General features: G+C 41.2%; 1 protein-coding gene across 1 annotated transcript in view; it reads right to left on the reverse strand.

The window, feature by feature from the left end:
- Positions 1–20409, reverse strand: part of DNAH3 (dynein axonemal heavy chain 3) — a 198960-nt gene that overhangs the window by 10133 nt on the left and 168418 nt on the right. Inside the window, exons 53-56 of the mRNA XM_059036889.2 lie at positions 12566–14707; positions 7316–7541; positions 4150–4394; positions 2475–2591 (exon numbers count right to left, since the gene is read on the reverse strand). Of these exons, the coding sequence (XP_058892872.1) occupies positions 2475–2591; positions 4150–4394; positions 7316–7541; positions 12566–14707 (2730 nt within the window). The remainder of the gene's footprint in view (positions 1–2474; positions 2592–4149; positions 4395–7315; positions 7542–12565; positions 14708–20409) is intronic.

The raw sequence follows: 20409 nt of genomic DNA on the forward strand, positions 1-20409 counted from the left end.
AATTTCAATCATTCTAGGAAGGGGCAGGTCTATGGACATGAAACAGGAAGTATGACTCAAGTTGAGGAGGCCTCAGCCTCTCTTGGTATTGGAGGGGTCTAAATGTCTAGAAGGAGCATCCTGGTGGCTCATTAAGGAAGAAGTAAGAGACAAAGGGGAAGCTCATACCTACTGAGTAATTTGAGCCCTACAAAAACTGTTTGACCTTAAGCCAGACCATCTAGATCTCTCTCTTGTTCCTCTCAGGCCTTTAGCAAAGTTTAGTTTGAACATTATAGTTTGTCCCAGCTGTAAAGAGGTTTATGACAACACTAGAACCACAATATTAAAGGGAGAGTAGTTCCCCCCTGAAGTTAGCATGGCAGTGCCAGAGAGTACCAAAGAGGGACTACAAGTGAAGGTAAACCTTAGGTACAGAGTCATGATTCAGGGTTCCACCTTCACTCTCTCATCAGCAAATTTTACTTCAGGGGATACCTTTATAGGCTCTGGGTTTTATGTTTATGAAGGAAGGTGCATTTCTTTACTTATATGTCTCCTCTTTGTAGCAAGAGCACAAGTTCCTAAAGGGGCCAGGATGTGCCTTATATCTCTTCTAGATTCTCCATTGGCTCTGCCACAGGGTTGGGGGTACCAGAGTAAGAATGTATTTTACTTTGGCCCATCTAATTCAATAACCACTCTCCAAATAAGACCTGTCTCTCTGGTTAGCCTGTCTCTTGCAGTCAGTACAGAGCTCTAATAATCATCTCTAACTGATCTTCTTTCCTTCCAGGCACATAGGAAGGTTATAACTACCCGGGCCTCTGGCAGTGAGGTAGGGCCAGGTGACAAGTTCTTGCACATTTAACTCCTGGCATGAGCTCTTCAGTGCTACGCTGTGGCAGTGACCACACAAGTATATGTGAGATGGTGGCATCAAAATTTGGTGGAGCCTTTGCCAACTGTGCCCCTGATAGATAATTACAATGAGCAGAGACCCTTGCCAATTCACACTGGACATACAAAATGGGCAAGAAATGTCTCCCACCCTTGAGATCTGGGGATTGCTTTTTATCTCAGACTAACTAGTCTATCCTGACTGGTGCAGTTGGAAAGTGACTATCCTCAAGCCAGCTGGCACAGCTGGAGCAGGTTGGTTTAGGAGCTGCAGGCAGTCCAATACTAAGACCTCATCCCAGGGCAATTATGCACTCATTCTGTGATCTGAAGGGGAGCCCTGGGATGTGCTTCTGTGTGGTCTAGAATAATGGGAATATGGCTCACTTCTTTGGAAAAGTTCTTTCACCTAACTAAAATCCACTGAACTTATGTTGTGTGTCATTTGGGGTTTTGTTTTAGGAGACACTGTGCTGAGTTAAGGTCTTTGTCACCTTTTACAAATGAATTTAATCACTCTAAAGCAGGATTTCTCAGTCTTGGCACGATTAACATTTGGACTGGGTAGCTCTGTGTTGTAGGGGGCCGTCCTGTGCATTGTAGGATGTTTAGCATCAGCCTTGGCCTCTACCCAGTAGTACATCCATTTAGTTGTGACAACAAAAAATGTCTCCTCAGTTTGTCAGATGTCCCCTAGGAGACAAAATCACCCTTGGTTGAGAACCACTGCTCTAAGGCCTCCAGTCTTGTCAGTTGCAAAACAGGGTCACTAAAGTGAAGCTCATAAGATTGCTGTGAAGACTGAATGATGTAGATAAAGTGCCTGCTGTATGATTGAGGAAAGGATCCAGAGTTGAGGGAGGAACTTGTGTGTGACCTGGCAGATGCCTAGGTTTTTCTGTTGAGCTGCATTTTGACTTTTGGCCATGGTAATCCATTCATTTAGCCCATCTATAGTTTATCTCCTATCTCTGGGATTACGTGGTGTGCTTCTTGAGGGCAGTGACCAAGTCTTATATATTTACATTCTTCCATATTATGTACTAGTATATATTGGATGACTGATAAAAGACTGCTGATGAATTGCTTTAATACAAAACAGCAAGTGTAATTTTCACCTCAGGGTACCTCTGCTGGGAGTCCTCTCCTTCCTTTTTCCCACCGCCTGCCCCCACTTGCTTCTTCCACTTGTAAAACTCCTATTTATCCCTCAAAACCATCTTTCACGCCTTCAGGAAGTTTTCCCTAATCATCCCCACCCCATGTCTGAAATTTAATCATTGTGCTATCTTATAAATGTTTCTCTTATTGAAGTTATCACTGTACTGTTATTTATTTTGTTGTATTTCCCTGCCTTTGTAGACTGTGCACCCTTTAAAGGGAGGGATTGATCTTGTTTTTTCTGTGTGTGTTTTTTGTTTTTGTTGGTTTGTTTGTTTTACAATATCCAGCATGGTGACCAGCATCATTAAGAGCTCCATGTCTGTTGAAAGCATGAGTGAGTAAGTAAACAAATGGAGATGGAAGCAGAGGAGCAGGAAGGTGGAGCATAATCGTGGAGGTTTATGGTTGCCAAAGCCTCCTTCCGTAAATACCTGTCAGGTAGGTCAGAGCATCCAACGGCACCTCCTTGTAGTCATTCAGAAACATCTGGATCTGCTGCATACTAATCCTCAGGTCGGATTCGTTGAATTCATAAGGAATATTCCAACCTGTATGGGGCAGAGATAAATTAGATGCTTCAGGGGTGAGAACTCTTAATCTCCACTCAGAGATTGAGCTGGTGGAATTAAGCATCACTATGGATCAAGAGCCTCTTTCAGCCCAGTGAATATCAAGCACCATACCAACTATTAGCTTTGACATTTACTGCCAACGTGGGAGACATTCTGCCTGAGAAAACATCCATTCTAAAGTCAGTTTCCTCATGGATCTCCCCCATTTGATAAGGAAGACGTTAACATCCTGGGATTTGTGGAATGAGAGTTATTCACCCTGACTGGAATACTGTGGTAATGCACAGAATGCCAAAAATAACACCAAAGCATAGCTAGAGAGCACTATCTGTGATTGGGCAATAGAACTAAGTTAGCTTTGAGAATTCCCCTCCTCGCACTCATGGGAGAACTAGATGGCTGGCCTTGAAGAAACTATTGCTTGTGTTTTCAAGTGTTATAATGGTAAATGCCCAGTGGGGCTGCACAAGTGACATAAATGTATGAACCAGGCTGGATGTAAGACAGTAGGGTATGGTAGGACCTGTGCTCAATGGAGACGTTTAATTTCCTCCTAAACATTCACATTCAAATTAAAAATATAATAAAATAACAAAAACTTGGGTTCTGGCAAAGAGAACACAACTGGGCAGTTGACTATAAGCCAAACTGTTGTATGGATGTTTGGAGATCTGGCAAAGGTGGGAGAATGTGGTGTGTGAGATGCAGATGTAGAGGGAGTGTCCCCTTTGGCTGTCTCGTCTCTGAAACCCTCAGTTGAAGGGTCAGGTGGTCTGTGGAGCTAACTGGGGCAGGTAGAAGGAAAGAGGATGTTCTGAGAGAATCACCAAAAGGACAATTTGCCTCCTTTTGTAACCCAAAAGAATGGCCAAGAATACCTTAAGGTGGGTCATTTCAAGAAAAGAATCAGCCGCAGCCCATGGGTGAGAGAAAAATAATCCAACCTTAAAACCATGGTGATATGGGATCTGTATTTAGCAGATGATCTGCTCTAACAAGAATACTGAGTCACTTAAGTTAGGCCATGGATAAGTTACATTAATAACGAAATTTATGTTTATTTTTTCAAGGAGAAGCACGAACAGATGTCCCAGCTGTACTTCTTTCATTGTTATGCACAGGTAAAGAGAGCAACCTAAAATGTTATAAATCACCTGGTGACAATTCCCTGGAGAGTGGCCATGATACCCAAGCTAGGCAAATACACCAAAGGGAAGGGCCTCCAATCTTCTCATTATCATATTACTTCAGTAATTAGGGGACCTCTGATTCTGGAGCATCACCTCTTTCCCTGACATTGATATTGACCTGGTTATAGGACTGCCAGACTTGTTCAATAAAAATACAGAGACACTCAGTGAAATTTAATTTCAGATAAACAACAAATCATATTTAGTATAAATATGTCCCCAATATTGCATGGAACATACTTATACCCTATTTTACTGGCAACCCTGAGTACAAACTTGAACGCACCCTTGTATCTGCCTGTGATCTTTCCCCCAGGCAATCCAGGTATGCTGTCATCTCTCACCTAGGGGTCCAAAATTTCTCCTCTCTTGAACGACGGCATGGAAGAAGCAAAGGCCAAACACCAGCTTTTGCCACATCACTGCTTTTGTACAGCTTTGGAAGAACACGGGGTCTGAGATGGGGTCATTGAGGTAAGAGCGCAAAAGGTTGGCCCGGAGCCCTTTGGGGGGCTCATTGGTCATTTTAATCCCATTCTGGAGGATGCTGACTGGAAACTTTTCTGATGGATAGCTGGTTAACCAGAGTCTGGAAGAAAAACAGACCCAATTATTTACAGCAATGCAATACATTATATTGAAAAATAGTAACAAAAAATAATAACTACCATTTATTAAGCATCACTAGATGCTGAACGCCATGCTAAGAATTTAATTTATGTCCCTTCATTTACTTTAATCCTCACAGCCACCCTATGATTTATTATCCCCTTTACCAGTGAGGAAACAGAGGCATGGAGAAGTCAAGTGGGGTTTTCAAGGACACACCACTTAGAAGCAGCAGAACCAAGATGAACTCAGGGCTCCCTGAGTCCAAAGGCCCGGTCCTAATCACTACACCATGTTCCTGCCCTGTTGGACTTTCTGAGCATCTATTATGGTCAAATACTCCACCCGGCACTCCAGGAGTGGCCGAAATGAGCAAAGAATTGTTTCTTGCTCCTAGACACTCACAGCCTCGCTGCTAGGAGGGGAAATGGGAGCTGGGGAGGGGAGGAAAGACAAGCAAGCAGAGTGTCCAGGAGTTATAAAATCAGGACCGCAGAGAGGGAGGGAAATAATGGGTCGTGGGGGTCCATGGGAAGAAGAGATTTCCACGGGGTGGAGAGCAGAAGTCTGCAAACTACTGCCAGGGAGCCAAATCTAGCCTTAGCCTGTTTTTGTAAATAAAATATTATTGGAACATGGCCACACCTCTTCATTTACAAATTACTTATGGACGCTTTCATGCCACAACAGCAGAGTTGAATAGTTGCAACTGACAACATGTCCTGCAAAACCTGAAATATTTACTATCTGGGCCCTTACAGGAAAAGTTTGCTGACCCCTGTCATAGAGGCCAATGGCATTAGAAATGGGTCTTGAGAATATGGAAGATTTCTTTTCTTAAATAATGAAGGTATATCTATGCCCATAAGAAATGGGAACATAGGTAAAAGTATTTAGAAAGGAAAAAAATACATGATTTTACCATCTACAGGTTAACATTTTGGCATATTGTCTTCCACGCTTTTATTCATTTGTTTTTCTTACTCAAGCTCAGGTTACATACACACTGTGGCATCCTGTTTTGTTTCATTTTTGTGGGTTTATTTTTCTTTTTTGCTAGACATTAGAGAGGTTTCCAACAGGAGGATTTGGGGATGGAAGGTCATTAAAGACACAGGACACAAGCTGAGCAACTGCACGGAGGAGGAAAAGTTGGGGATGTGTTAAGGCCTATAGTGGGAAGCCTGCTGTGGTCCAGGCACAGGCCTCAGAGGGGAGGGAAGAGGCCATAACCTGGGGGCCTGTGGCCTGACTTCAGTCTGCAGATGGGTGATGTTTAACTCTCACCATGCAAACCAACGCAATGCTGTAACATATTTTTGAAGTAGTTGCAAACTTTTAAAAATCTAGGGCTTTCTTTTAAAGTTCTAGATTCCTATCTTTCCTTTAAAATCGTCATAAAATCTGATACAAGAGGCCTGTATTCCTGCTTGGCAACGGCTGGTAGTGGGCAGTAACTGTTCTTCTCTACAGGGCATGTGCCTCTAGTTCACCATAGTCCCCACCATTCTCTACCGTTATTCAGCACTGAGGCTGACTGTCCATGATGATAGCTATTGTACTGTGAAAGTGGAATATTTCTTGTGCTCAGTCCTCTTCACTCATTTACGTTACATTCCTCGTTGTATAGGCACTTGAATTTGTGACTTGGGTTAAGATCATATTACAGAAGACCTTTAAATGTCAACATGAATAATTTTTTCTTCATTGAGTATGTCATTGATGGTCAATGAGTCAACTCAGCATCCAAAACCAGATAGAATTCTTGAAATTAATGGATTTCCTCTTAAACTCTTACATGAATCTTATTTGAGCCTTACATGAATACAATCAACTACAGCCTAATCTGGCTTTGTAAATAAACACCAAACACTTTTCTATTTTCAGGCAGGCATGACTAAAATAAAAATAACCAGCAAACTTTGTTGCCTAGAGCAGGAGTTGGCAAACTTTTCCTATGAAGGACCAAAGAGTAAATGTTTTAGACTTTGCATGCCATGTGGTCTCTGTCACAACTACTTGAAGCATAAAAGCAGTCGTAGACAGTATATGAGTAAGCATGGCTGCATTTCAATAAAACTTTATTTATAGACACTGAAATTTGAATTTCATATAACTTTCATGTGTCATGAAATATTATACTTCTTTCCATTTTTTTCAACCATAAAAAATGTAAAACCTATTCTCAGATTGCAAGCTGTACAAACACAGGCAGCAGACTAGATTTGGCCATAGTGTGCTGACCCCTGGCCCAGAATGAAAGAATCACTGAACATTTGAGTTAAAAGGGGCTTTGAAGTCTGTTTCATCTCACCATTCTCTAAATGTAAATACTTAGGCCCAGTCTTGCTGGGCTTTAAAGTTCACAGAAAATAAATAGCTGTTTCCAATATTGATTAAAATTCCATGGATCTAAACAAGTATGGGACAGATCAAGTGCCTGGACTACAGGTGGATTTTTTTTGTTTTTAGGCAAATAAGTTTTAAAACTCCCATTTGTTGGCATTTAATCTACCTTCCCAGGCACCTCTCCTATCACCTCCCAAAAACAGTTTCTCACAGTGTATACCCAGAAATCATAGGATAATTTATTGGTCTTTCCTTTGCTTTTACAAATGCTGCCCTTTCTGCCTGGAATGTTCTTCCTGGAAAACTCCTATTCATCTTTCGGTACTCCAGGTCTTCTCCAAATTTTCCTTCCCTTTTCCATTCTTATTCAAACAAGTACAGCAGGTATTGCATGTTATCAACATTATTCATCTATGGTCTGCCTTCTACTAGACTGAGAGCTTCTTTAAGGGTAGAAATGTGTCTTGTTCATCTTTGCATTCCTAGCCATTAGCATGACGTCTGGAACTCGAGGTTGGGGCCCAGAGACACAGTGGTGGGGCAGCATCTCACCTGAATCCCATATTAGTGCTCTCAGGAACAATCACCTCCTCACAGATCTTCTCCAGCACAGGCATCCAGCTCGTGGCCAGATGACAGTTCTGTAAGACCACCCAGGTCCCATCTTTGATGGCAGTGTTAATCATTTTGGCAGCAATAGGGCCTTGGCCTTGGCCAAGGGAGATGGCCTGTGTTTTGGCACCTCCCATGCCAAGATCATCAGCAAATTTCAGCAGGCCTGAGATCAGGAAGAAAAAAGACTGTATTAATAATAACAACACAGAAGAAGGGGTTACATTAAAATTCTGGACTCAGAAAGAAAGCCACTGGCTTTTGCTAATTATGAAATTAGCATCTTTCTGAGGAAGCTTTAGACTTCTGGTAAGATGGTGAACGAAGATACTACTGATTCTTCTTTTGCTTTAAATAGATAGACATTCTTCATGAAAAAAAAAAGACACAAACTAAAAAAAAAAAAAATAAGAGTTTGAAAGGAAGAGAAATTCCCAGGTGCCAAAAATGAAGAGGGAACTCCAAACTAGAAAGGTTAGCACATAACCAAAGAACTAGGAACTGGGTTTTTCTTTTTTAAAAATTTTTATTGGAGTATAGTTGATTTACAATGTTGTGTTAGATTCAGGTGTACAGCAAACCGAATCAGTTATACATATACATATACCCAGTCTTTTTTAGATTATTTCCCATATAGGCCATTACAGAGTATTGAGTAAGCGTTCTCTGTGCTATACAGTAGGTCCTTATTAGTTATCTATTTTACATATAGTAGTGTGTATATGTCAATCCCAACCTCTCAATTTATCCCTCCCCCCCTCACCCTCTGGTAACCATAAGTTTGTTTTCTACATCTGTGACTCTATTTCTGTTTTGCAAATAAGTTCATTTAGGAACTGGGTTTTTGTAAATTTATTTTACTAGGAAAATAGGTATTTGGACGGTGAAATTTCAAATAGATCTCTTTCACATCTCTTCCTCAGAGGCAGCTGATGTTACACCTTTTTGTGAGTCTTTCCAGAGATATTTCATGCATTTAAGTAAATGTGTATACACTATTATACTTACATGAATTGTAGAACACTATATTTGCTTTTTTCATTTAGATCTTTTCCACATCAGTACATATATAAAGGCCATATTCTTTTTTCATGGTTACATAGCATTTCACCTTTGGAAAATACCATACTTTATTTAACCAGTCTAGTGGTTGGAGTTTGTCCAACCACTAGAATATGGAGTTTGTCCAACCACAGGGAATATAGCTTTGCACTTACAAGGGGTGGGATGCTAGAACTGAGACTTTTTTATAAAGTTAGGATCCTCAAACAGCTGCACTCTCATTAAGAAGGCCAGAAATCTGCTTTGTGTTCTTTCTTTAATGATTTTTAAATGCATTTCTTTTATGATATTTTTTAGAGACAATATTAATCTGCTAGGGCTGCCATAACAAACAACCAAAGATTGGGTGGCTTAAACAACAGAAATTTATTTTCTCTCAATTCTGGTGGCTAGAAATCCAAAATCAAGGTGCTGGCAGGGTTGGTTTCCTCTGCGGCTTCTCTCCCTGGCTTGTTTGTGGCCATTTTCTAATGTCATATTTTCACTGTGTCCTCACATGGTCTTCTTCCTGTCAGTGTGTCTGTGCTGTAATCTTCTCTTATAAGGACACCAGTCATATTGGATTAGGACCTACCCTAATGACCTCACAACTAACTCTTTAAGGACCTTATCTCCAAATACAGTCACATTCTGAGGTACTGGGAATTAGGTTTTAACATACAGATTTGGGAGGGACACAATTCAGCCCATAATACCCCCATAATACTGGGGGTTAATTCTTTTGATTGTTCTATGTGCTGATTATGCCTTATAGTGATGTATTTCCTCATGTAGTTTATAATTTTTTTATTGTTGAGTTCACAATCAGCAAGTTTGTGTTATTTTGTGGGAGTCTGATATATCTTGGGTTTTAGGAGTGCCCTAACAGAACAATTTTGCATATGTTTTGCACACACGCTGGTGTGCCTAGCGTCTTGCCATTCTGGATCAATTTTATGGGAAATTTCTCAGCTTGAGAATTCCATACCATAGGGTACTGTAAATCTACACCCCTCATCTGCATGTAGCATAGGCTTGGAGTTTTAATTTCTCACTGAAGAATTGTTTACTTTTTCCACCCAAGCTCCAGGCCAGTGATAAGCTTCCACATTGCTTCTTGAGTCAGTAGCCTAAAATTCAGAGTGCTATGGAAAAAAAAAAAATACATGGATTTGGAACAAAACAAAACTTCTAGAAATGGAAAGCACTGTCATTGAAGATAAAAAGTTGAAGCATTGATTAAAAAAGCAGGTTAGATACAGCCAAAAAGAGAATTAGTAAGTAAGGTCTGCAATCAATGATGCATTCAGTAGTGATGGGGGAACCCCAGGTCTCCAAATACCATCACCTGCTAAAGGAATTGGAGTTCCTTGGAGAAACGTTTGTTCAAGATAAGCCTGAAATATATATGGTAGTTCTACACAGCAAGGAAGTTATCAAAAACCACTGGGGTATGTGAAAAGGATATTGACACAGAGGTGCTCCCACAGGCCAAAGACTGAATAATCTGAGCATCAAAAAGAATAATGACAGCAGTGGAGTAAAATACCACTATATTTGAAACATCCAATATGTTAAAACCAATACATTAATAATCGTACCAAAAAACTCCATTTTAGTGCTTAAGTAACTTTGGAGGTTATTGGGGTACCAATGCATTATTCTGAAAGCTGGTAAATAAAGAGTATGAACCAAGCATCTTTTCTGCCTGTCCTTTTTGAACTATATTTAGAGTAAACCAAAGAGTTGATAAAGAAAAATTCTTCTTTATAGAAGAGTTCCAGCTAATAAATGTGGGAGGAATGATAGAATTAAAATATCATCATTTTGTAGCCCCTAATGAAATAATGGATCTGGGTAATGATTTTCTAAGGCCGACAAAACCATTAGGTCAGTGGTTCCCATTGGCTGCACACTGAAACTACCTGAAAAGCTTTATGAAACATAGTGCCTGGGTCTCACCTACAAAGATTTTAATTTAATTGGTTGGGAATGAGGCCTGCACATGGAGATTTTTTTTCTTTCTTTCAATTTTTAATTGAGACGTTCTCTTTATTTCACTCTCATTCTTGAAAGATAGATTTTATGTTTGCATATTTTCTTTTAGCACAATGATGGTATTATTCCACAAATTGCACTGTTGCTATTGAGACATCTGTTGTCAGTCTAACTGCTGTTCTTTAGAGATAATCTTGTTTTTCTCACTGAATGCTTTTGATTTATTTTTTTACTGAAGTATATAGCTAATTTACAATGCTGTGTTAATTTCTGCTGTACAGCAAAGTGACTCAGTTATACACATATATACATTCTTTTTTATATTCTTTTCCATTATGTTCTGTCCCAGGATATTGAATATAGTCCCCTGCACTATACAATAGGACCTTATTGTTTATCCATTCTACATATAATAGTTTGCATCTACTAACCCCGAACTCCCAACTCATCCCTCTCCCACCCCCCACCCCCTAGGCAACCACCAGTCTCTTCCCTATGTCTGTGAGTCTGCTTCTGTTTCATAGATAGGTTCATCTGTGCCATATTTTAGATTCCACATATAAGTGATATCATAGGGTATTTGTCCTTCCATGGAGATTTTCTTAAAGCTCCCTAGGTGATTTCAATGTGCAGCCAAGATTGAGAACCACCATATTAGGTGAAAGGCTGATGGGAAACTTTATAAAGGAGGCGGTGGAGGAGTAGCGAGCTGAATCACACTGACAATGCCTGAACCCACTGATCAATCTTAATGAAAAAAGATGACCAGACAGTATGTGCCTCCTAATATGGCACACTCTGAGGGACACAGTACCTGCAGTTTCCTGGGAAGTTATCCCAGCTGAATCTAATCAAGCCTCTAGCACAGAGGGACAGGAACAAGCTACATGCACCTTTGGATTTTACAGACCTGTCCTCTCCCAACACAGCATCATCATCCTACAGACCATATTCTGACTTTGTCCCCATTTCTCTTCTCTACTTTTCCTGGTTTCCCCTCATTTCTTTTATATAAGCCTGCCACAGAAAGGACATAGGGGGAGGAGAAAAGATGCTAGAAAGGGGTCATGAATTGAGCTTTGACAATAACAATGATTTGGGTGTAGGAACCTGGAAAGGGTACCAGTTCATTTCAGCGTAGTCCTCTGATTGCCTTTGAGGAGAAGTGCTGGCTTTCTAACCGGATCAGGATACATGTCAAATTCCTCAGCTTTCACAGAACTGCCAACTATGTCATTTGCATTTCTGGTATTCTTTCTTCATTCAGCAACAGAGAAAACTAAAGCTTTAAGATTCCCCATCAGAACAGAAAACGAATCTATTTCTGTCAACAACTCACACCCTTTTATATGCACAAAAACTTTCTGGAAAGATACACAAACTGTTAGTAGTGGTTATCTCTAAGAGGGTTAGGAGGAAGATGTACCTTTCACTTTATACCAGGGTTTCTCAACCCCAGTACTATTTACATTTGGGGCTGGATAATCTTTTGTTGTGGGGACTGTCCCGGGCATTGTAGGATAGTTAGCAGCATCCTTTGCTTCCATCTACCAGATGCCAGTAGCACCCCCCAGTTTTGACAACAAAAATGTTTCCCCAAATGTCCCTTAAGGGGACAAAATGGAGCCACAGTCCTATACTTTTTGCATTGTTTGATTTGATTTGATTTTTTTACTACATGCAGCATTAATTACTCAAAATATTTAAAAATGGAAAGAAAAGAAAGAAGCGTAGCTGAGAGAAGCAACAGTCTGAGAAAATGGTCTAAGACAAAGGTGATAAACTAGCAGTCACTTGGCTAAATCTAGCCCTGGCTTAACCCTTATAAAGTTTTTAAGAAAAAAATCTGAATGAGATATCAAGATTTAAGAATGGGTGATTTCTACCTTTCTGGTTCCTCTTGAAAAGGCAGATGATCTGGTCATCCTGAGATCACATTATCAGATGGCACAATGCACAAGAGCTGAGTAGCAGCTGCCCACTTGAGGCAGGAAAAGAAGTCTTATGTTGCCCCAGCCCTGCCTTAGTCTGTTAACTGCTTGACCCTCAAAGCCATTTGAATTTGAGATTCCTGCTGTAAGGGACATGCTATTGTCATCCATCCATGCATTCTGGTCTTTTAATATTACTCACACAACATTCTGCCCTTACCTGCCATTGGGTCTGCACCCGGAGACAACACGAATATCAATGGTGCGCAGCAGCTGGAATCATTGTAGGACCCCTGGAGATCAAACGTAGGGGCTTCAGTGTATACGTTTCCCATGTGTTCGGCAATGAACTTCCGAATGGCTGGAATCATTTTGTCAGGCCGCAGACATCGGAGGATCACCATCTTCTCCAAACCTTGAAGAAATTTCCAAGATCCAGGGAACACCTCCTCATGGGGCCAGGCTGAGTCATAGATCAGCTTCCATTCATTAGCATTTTGTTCCAAATGTTCCATGAGGCCTTTCAGTTTTGGCAACGCGGACGCACGAACCACTTCTGCCCACGCCTTCTCAGACAGCCATTCGGAAACTGGGTTGGGGAAGGGGTTGTCCAGGGCAACGCCTCCAGTTAGAAGAAAGTACCAAATTTCCTCGTTAATTTGCTTTTTCTCTTTCATGATGCCTATCGTCAAGAGGAGGGAGAAAAGCAGCTTGTCCTTCTCAAACAGAGAGCGGCAGACATTGTTGTAGATGCTTAGAGTGAAATGTTCAGTGATGTACTCAATTCGTAGCTCTAGCTCCTCGCTCTTCCTGCTATGGGCCAGGGAGTGCATGTAGAGGTTTATGAACCATGTCAGGGAGTACTGGTACATGGGTTCAATGTGGACCAGGTCAGAGATACAAAAGAAGATGGTGACAGAGTGGACAGCCACTGGCTTGTAGCCCATGCGAGTCTCATCGATCTGCATTTCTGTCATCGAAGCAATTTCCTGTTTCTCAGAGATTTCTTTGGAAAGCAGTTTGGAGGAGGACAAAATTTTGATGGCAGTCTCGTCCTCAAGGATGTTGCCTTCTGAAAGGGAAAGGACCTCCAAGATTCTATCTTCAATTTCTTTTAGCTGCTTCTTGTTCTTGGCACTTTCCACAATCAACTTGTTCTTTTTCTCTTCCAGTTCTGGCTTCTCCTTGGCAGCCACGATGCCAAGGAGTTGATCTTGGAGGCCCAAGGGGGTGATCATAAAGTTGAGGAGACAGACTTTCATGGCGACTTCAGGGAGATAATGTGGGTTCCTCAAACGGGTTGTGATGTATAACTTAAAATTCCTGGAATATTCAATGATGTTTTCACCAAGCCTCATGTACTCAACCCCTCGCTGTCTGAACGTGGACTTGAGCAAGATGGGTTCAATAAAGGCATCCAGCTCCTCCCCAACATTTTCTAGTAAGACCGGGGTACCAAACTGCAGAGCGTGTTCCAGCGTCCTCACATAGTTGGTATCCGAGAACTTGATGACTGAAAGCCTATTTGCTTTCTCCATATTCTTGATCCACTTATTGGCCTGCCCCTGAGGGTCAATCATTAAGGCCCAGCGCCTGGAATTGGCTACAATGATGCCATTGTCAATGGAGAAGGAGTCAGTGGGCAGCCCAGCAATCTGCCAGGCACGAATTTTTACAGGGTCTCCTAATGTGTTGCTAAGACTAAAGTCACTGGAGCCGGGGATGACCTTGTCCTTACATTGGGCCAACCACCACTTTTGGCACTCAGCCCGATAATCCATGGTAAAGGCCCCCAGGTAAGCCACGGTCCCAGAGGACAACAACACATCCCCTGTCAGATTAGTATAGCGGACACCCAGCTGCCGGGCAGCTTCTGTCCATCTGTCCTTCTCTCCCCCAAGACCACTGATCAGTTTTTCTGCTCTGATCAACTTTTGGGAACAGATTTCAATGTTTTCCTCCAACATCTTTTTCTTGGTATTCATCTCTTCAAAGTCATCGTTCAGGGCCTGGAGGCGGCCTTCCACCAGCTTCAGCTCTGCTCGCTTCTGGTTCAGTTTTTGCATCTGTGTGTCCAGCTTCCCCTCAGCCTCCTTCAGCCGCTCCCGTTTAGGAGCTACCACTTTGGCCACACGATCATACACCTCCATGGCCCTCACCCACTTGCACAGACCCTCGCACGCAGATGACACATTTTTAATAACAGCCGGCTGGAAATCTGGGTGATCAATAAACCTTTCCCGGATCCGCTTCATGATCATTGGTGGGATGTTGTCTTTGTCGTATGTCTTAAGACTCTCCAAGAATTTCAGATCGCTGAGAATCTTTCTTGATACCCCCCAGTAATCTTCTATCATTTTACCTGTTTGGGACAAAAAACAGATATAAGACTATTATTAAGACATTCTGCCTGAAACTTACAGCCCTGCAGTGGCTACTTCTCATATTTGGCAAAGAAAAACAAAAAAAAATCCAAGGTCTTACAGAGGATTTTTAGGCAGAAGATATGTTGTATGATACCATAATGATGGATACATGTCATTATATATTTGTCCAAACTTGTAGAATGTATAACACCAAGAATGAATACTAACGTAAACTACGGACTTTGGAGATAATGATGTGTCCATGTAGTTCATCAGTTGTAACAAATATACCACTCTGGTGGGGGAAGTTGATAATGAGGGAGGCTAGGCATGTATGAGAATAGGGGGTATATGGGAAATCTCTGTATCTTCAACTCAATTTTGCTATGAACGTACAACTGTTCTGAAAAAATAAAATCTTAATTAAAAAAAAAAGCCCAAGCTTCTTACCATGGTCTGGGTGGCCCACCAACCTTAGCCACCTCATCTTTGCCTTGCTCCCTGGTCTTCAGTCACAAGAACCTTCCTTCAATTCCTTGACGATCCCAAGTGCTTCACTACCATGAGCTCTTCACCTAGGTTGTAAATGGCACCTAGATGGCTCCTGACCAGACTTCAGGCTCATTTTAAAAGCCACCTCTCTGTGGAGCATTTTCTTTCATCTCAGAGGCTAGAACATCCATTCTCTTTATAGCATTGACGGCAATCTGTGATTTTTTTTTGGTTTAGTTTTAATTGTCTGTCTCTCCCTCAAAACTGTAAGCTTCTGGGGAGAGCAAGATGGTAGAGTAGTATGACACTGAGCTTACTTCCCTCCATGAACACATCAAAAATACATCTAGGGCTTCCCTGGTGGCGCAGTGGTTGAGAATCTGCCTGCCGATGCAGGGGACACGGGTTCGTGCCCCGGTCTGGGAAGATCCCACATGCCATGGAGCGGCTGAGCCCGTGAGCCATGGCCGCTGAGCCTGCGCGTCCGGAGCCTGTGCTCCGCAACGGGAGAGGCCACAACAGTGAGAGGTCCGCATACCACAAAAAAACAAAACAAAAAAACAAAAAAACAAAACATCTACACGTGGAGCAAATCTCACTGAAAACCAACTGTAGACTGGCAGAAAGACTCTTCTACAACCAAGTCTATAAACAGAGATCCGCATGGAGTTGGGTAGGAAGGGAGGAGAAGCAATCAGGTTGGGACCTGTGCCCCTAGGAGGAGATACAGAAGAGGAGGGGATATCACAGGCTTGGAAATCCTCCCTGAGAGTGAGGAGTTCAAACACATATTGGGCACCCTTGGGGTCTGGCACCAGGAAGATAAATTCCTTTAGCTGATTTGAAAACTAGTGGGACTTTTAGGACAAACTGAGACTCCACTCTTGTGCACACAAGCTTGCCTACTTCCGGAAACAAGATGAAGAAAGCAGATTGAAACTGCCTGGGGCACTGACCAGCTTCCCACCACTGCCCCAGTATGTGCCTGGCCTGTGCCAAGGGCCTGTTCCAGCTCCTCTAGCTCTGTTGTAGCTCCCCACTAGGGTGAAGGCTTCCATTGCTGAGGAGACTGTGTACTTCTGGGGGTGGGGTGGGGGTGGACAGAGCTGGTCCAGACCTGGCACTGCATTTTAATGGGATGAGGGTATCCATTGCTGGAGCTCATGGAGGCAGTAGATCAGGAGCTGTCTGGAGCTCTGACTGGTGTGCTGGGACCATCCCAGCACACACCTAGCCCATACAGGGTGCCTGCTCTGTCCTCCCTTGCTCCAGAACTGCTCCCCTCTGGGATAAAGGTGCCATCGATGGGAGGGGGAGAACACACATTTACAGAGAATGGAACCAGCTTGGACCCAACCCACAGGGCTTCTGCTCCAGCACCATGGGACCTGCCCTGCCCCTGACGGGGTGGTGATGACCACTGAGCATAGGAGAAGGCGCATCTCACACCTGGCTCTGGCTCTAGCCCCTCCATCTCCAGCACCCTTCCCACCAAGGTGATAGCTGCCAGCAGACCCTGGGGAAAGATGTGAACCATGCTCACTTCAAGATTCAGCTCTTCCACCACAGCCACTGGGTACACATAGGCTGCATAGGGACACTCCCACACAAGAACACTCCTTCGAGACTGGGATAGGTAACTGGTATAGAAGAGGCTGTGGATCAGCCACTTAAATAAGCTAGTATGAAGATCAAGAGATAAACATTGTTTAATCAATTATAACTACAATAAACAGTTAAGGGATAAACATGAAGATGTAAAGTATGACATCAAAAACACAAAACATGCGAGAGGGGAGTAGAAAAATATAGCTCATTTAGAATGTGTTCAAGCTTAAATGACTATCAGTTTAAGACAAGTAGATACAATTATAGGTCAACATATATGACCCCCATGGTAACCACAAATCAAAAATCTACAACAGATACACAAAAAATAGAAAGGAACATAGCATAAGACTAAAGAAAATGATCAAACCACAAGAGACTAAACGAAGAAAAGAACTGAGATTTACAAAAATAACCAGAAAACAAGTAAGAAAATGGCAATTAAGTACATACCTATCAATAATCACTTTAAATGTCAATGGACTAAATGCTCCAATCCAAAGACACAGAATGGCTGATTGGATAAAAAAACAAGTCTGCTGCTTATAAGAGACTCACTTTAGGGCTAAAGACACACAGACTGAAAGTGAGGGGATGAAAAAGATATTTCACACAAATGAAAATGAAAAGAAAGTGGGGGTAGCAATACTCATATCAGACAAAATAGACTTTAAAACAAAGTCTATAACAAAAGACAAAGAAGAGCATTATATAATGATAAAGGGATCCACATAAGAAGATACAACATTTGTTAACATATATACACCTAATATAGGAACACCCAAATATATGAAGCAAATATTAACAGACATAGGGGAGAAGTTGACAATAATACAATATTAGTAAGGGACTTTAATAACACCCTACCTACATCATTAGACAGATCACCCAGACAGAAAATCAATAAAGAAACAGTGGTCTAAAATGACACATTAGACCAATTGAACTTAACAGATATCTACAGGAAATTCCATCCAAAAACAACAGAATACACATTCTTTTCAAGTGCACATGGAATGTTCTCCAGAATAGATCACATGGTAGGCCACAAAACAAGTCTCAACAAATTTAAGAGGCTAGAAATTATATCAAGCATTTCTTCTGATCACAACAGTATGAAACTAGAAAGCAACTACAGGAGGAAAGATGGTAAAAACAAAAACATGTGGAGACTAAGCAACATACTATTAAAAACCAGTGGGTCGGGTTTCCCTGGTGGCACAGTGGTTGAGGATCTGTCTGCCAATGCAGGGGACACGGGTTCGAACTCTGGTCTGGGAAGATCCCACATGCCGCGGGGCAACTAGGCCCGTGAGCCACAACTACTGAGCCTGCGGGTCTGGAGCCTGTGCTCCGCAACAAGAGAGGCCGTGATAGTGAAAGCCTCGTGCATCTCAATGAAGAGTGTCCCCTGCTTGCCGCAACTAGAGAAAGCCCTCGCACAGAAACGAAGACCCAACACAGCCAAAAATCAATAAATTTTAAAAATAAAACAAAAACAAACAAACAAACAAAACCCCAATGGGTCAATGAAGAAATCAAAGAAGAAATCAGAAAACACCTTGAGACAAATGAAAATAAAAACACAGCTTTCCAGGCTTCCCTGGTGGCGCAGTGGTTGAGAATCCACCTGCCGATGAAGGGGACACAGGGTCGTGCCCCAGTCTGGGAAGATCCCACATGCCGCAGAGCAGCTAGGCCCGTGAGCCATGGCCGCTGAGCCTGCACGTCTGGAGCCTGTGCTCTACAACGAGAGAGGCCAAAACAGTGAGAGGCCCGCGTACCACAAAAAAAAAAAAAAAAAAAAAAAACAAAGACAAACAAACAAACAAAACCACAGCTTTCCAAAACCTGGGACAAAGCAAAAGCAGCTCTAAGAGGGAAGTTTATAGTGATACAGGCCTACCTCAAGAAACAAGAAAAATCTCAAATAAACAACCTAATCTGCCAGCTAAAGGAGTTAGAAAAAGGAGAACAGTCAAAGCCTAAAGTCAGCAGAAGGAAGGAAACAATAGAGATTAGACAAAAATAAATAAAATAGAGATAAGAAAATAGAAAAGACCAATGAAATGAAGAGCTTTTTTTTTTTTTTTTGAAAAGATAAACGAAAATGATAAGCCTTTAGTCAGGCTCATCACAAAAAAAGAGGAAAAAAAATAAATGAAATAAGAAATAAATGAGGAGAAATAACAACAGATATCAGAGAAATACAAACCATCATAAAATAATATTATGAATAATTATATGCCAACAAAAAGGGCAACCTAGAATAAATGGATAAATCCCTAGAAACATACAATCATTCAAGACTGAATCAGGAATAAATAGACAATCTGAACAGACTAATCACTAGTAGTGAAATCAAACTGGTAATCAATTAAAAAACTCCCAGCAAACAAAAGTCCAGGACTGGATGGTTTCCCAGGGGAATTCTACCAAACATATAAAGAATCGTTAATACCTATCCTTCTCAAACTATTCCAAAAAGCTGAAGAGGATGGAACACTCCCAAATTCACTCCATGAGGCCACCATTACCCTGATACCAAAACCAGACAAAGACACTACAAAAAAAGAAATTTACAGGCCAATAATTCTGATGAATATAGATGCAAAAATCCTCAACAAAATATTAACAAACTAAATTCAACAATATGTAAAAAGGATCATACACCATGATTAAGTGGGATTTATTCCAAGGATGCAAGGATGGTTCAATATCCACAAATCAATCAATGTGATACACCACCTTAACCAAAGGAAAGATGAAAATCACATGATCATCTCAATAGATGCAGAAAAAGCATTTGTCAAAATTCAATATTTATTCATGATTAAAAATGTTCATCCAAATTGGTATAAAGGGAACATATCTCAACATAACTAAGGTCATTTATGACAAACCCACAGCTAACATCATACTCAATGGTGAAAAGCTGAAAGCTTTTCCTCTAAAATCAGGAACAAGACAAGGATGCTCACTCTGTGCACTACTATTTAACATAGTATTGGAAGTCCTAGCCACAGCAATTGGACAAAGAAAAGAAATAAAAGGCACCCAGATTGGAAGGGAAGAAGGAAAACTGACACTATTTCCAGATGACATGATACTACATATAGAAAACCCTAAAGTCTCCAAGAAAAATAATAATTTTAACTGATAAATTTAACCAATAAATAACTGATAAATGAATTCAATAATGTTGCAGGATACAAGATTAATATATAGAAAGCTGTTGTTTTTCTATACATTAATAATGAAAGAGAAAGCAAGAAAATAATCTCATTAAAATCCTGTCAAAAAGAATAAAATACCTAGGGATAAACTTAACCAAGGAGGTGAAAGACCTGTACTCTAAAAACTATAAAACACTGATGAAGGAAACTGAAAACGACACAAATAAATGGAAAGATATCCCACGTTCTTGGACTGGAAGAATTAATATTGTTGAAATGTCCATATTACCCAAAGGGATCTATAGATTTAATGCAAAAACCTATCAAAATACCAAAATCAGAACTAGAACAAATAATCCTAAAACATACATAGAACTACAAAAGACCCTGAATAGCCAAAGCAATCTTGAGAAAAAAGAACA

Source organism: Kogia breviceps, chromosome 14, assembly GCF_026419965.1.
Source record: "Kogia breviceps isolate mKogBre1 chromosome 14, mKogBre1 haplotype 1, whole genome shotgun sequence".
Taxonomy (NCBI): domain Eukaryota; kingdom Metazoa; phylum Chordata; class Mammalia; order Artiodactyla; family Physeteridae; genus Kogia; species Kogia breviceps.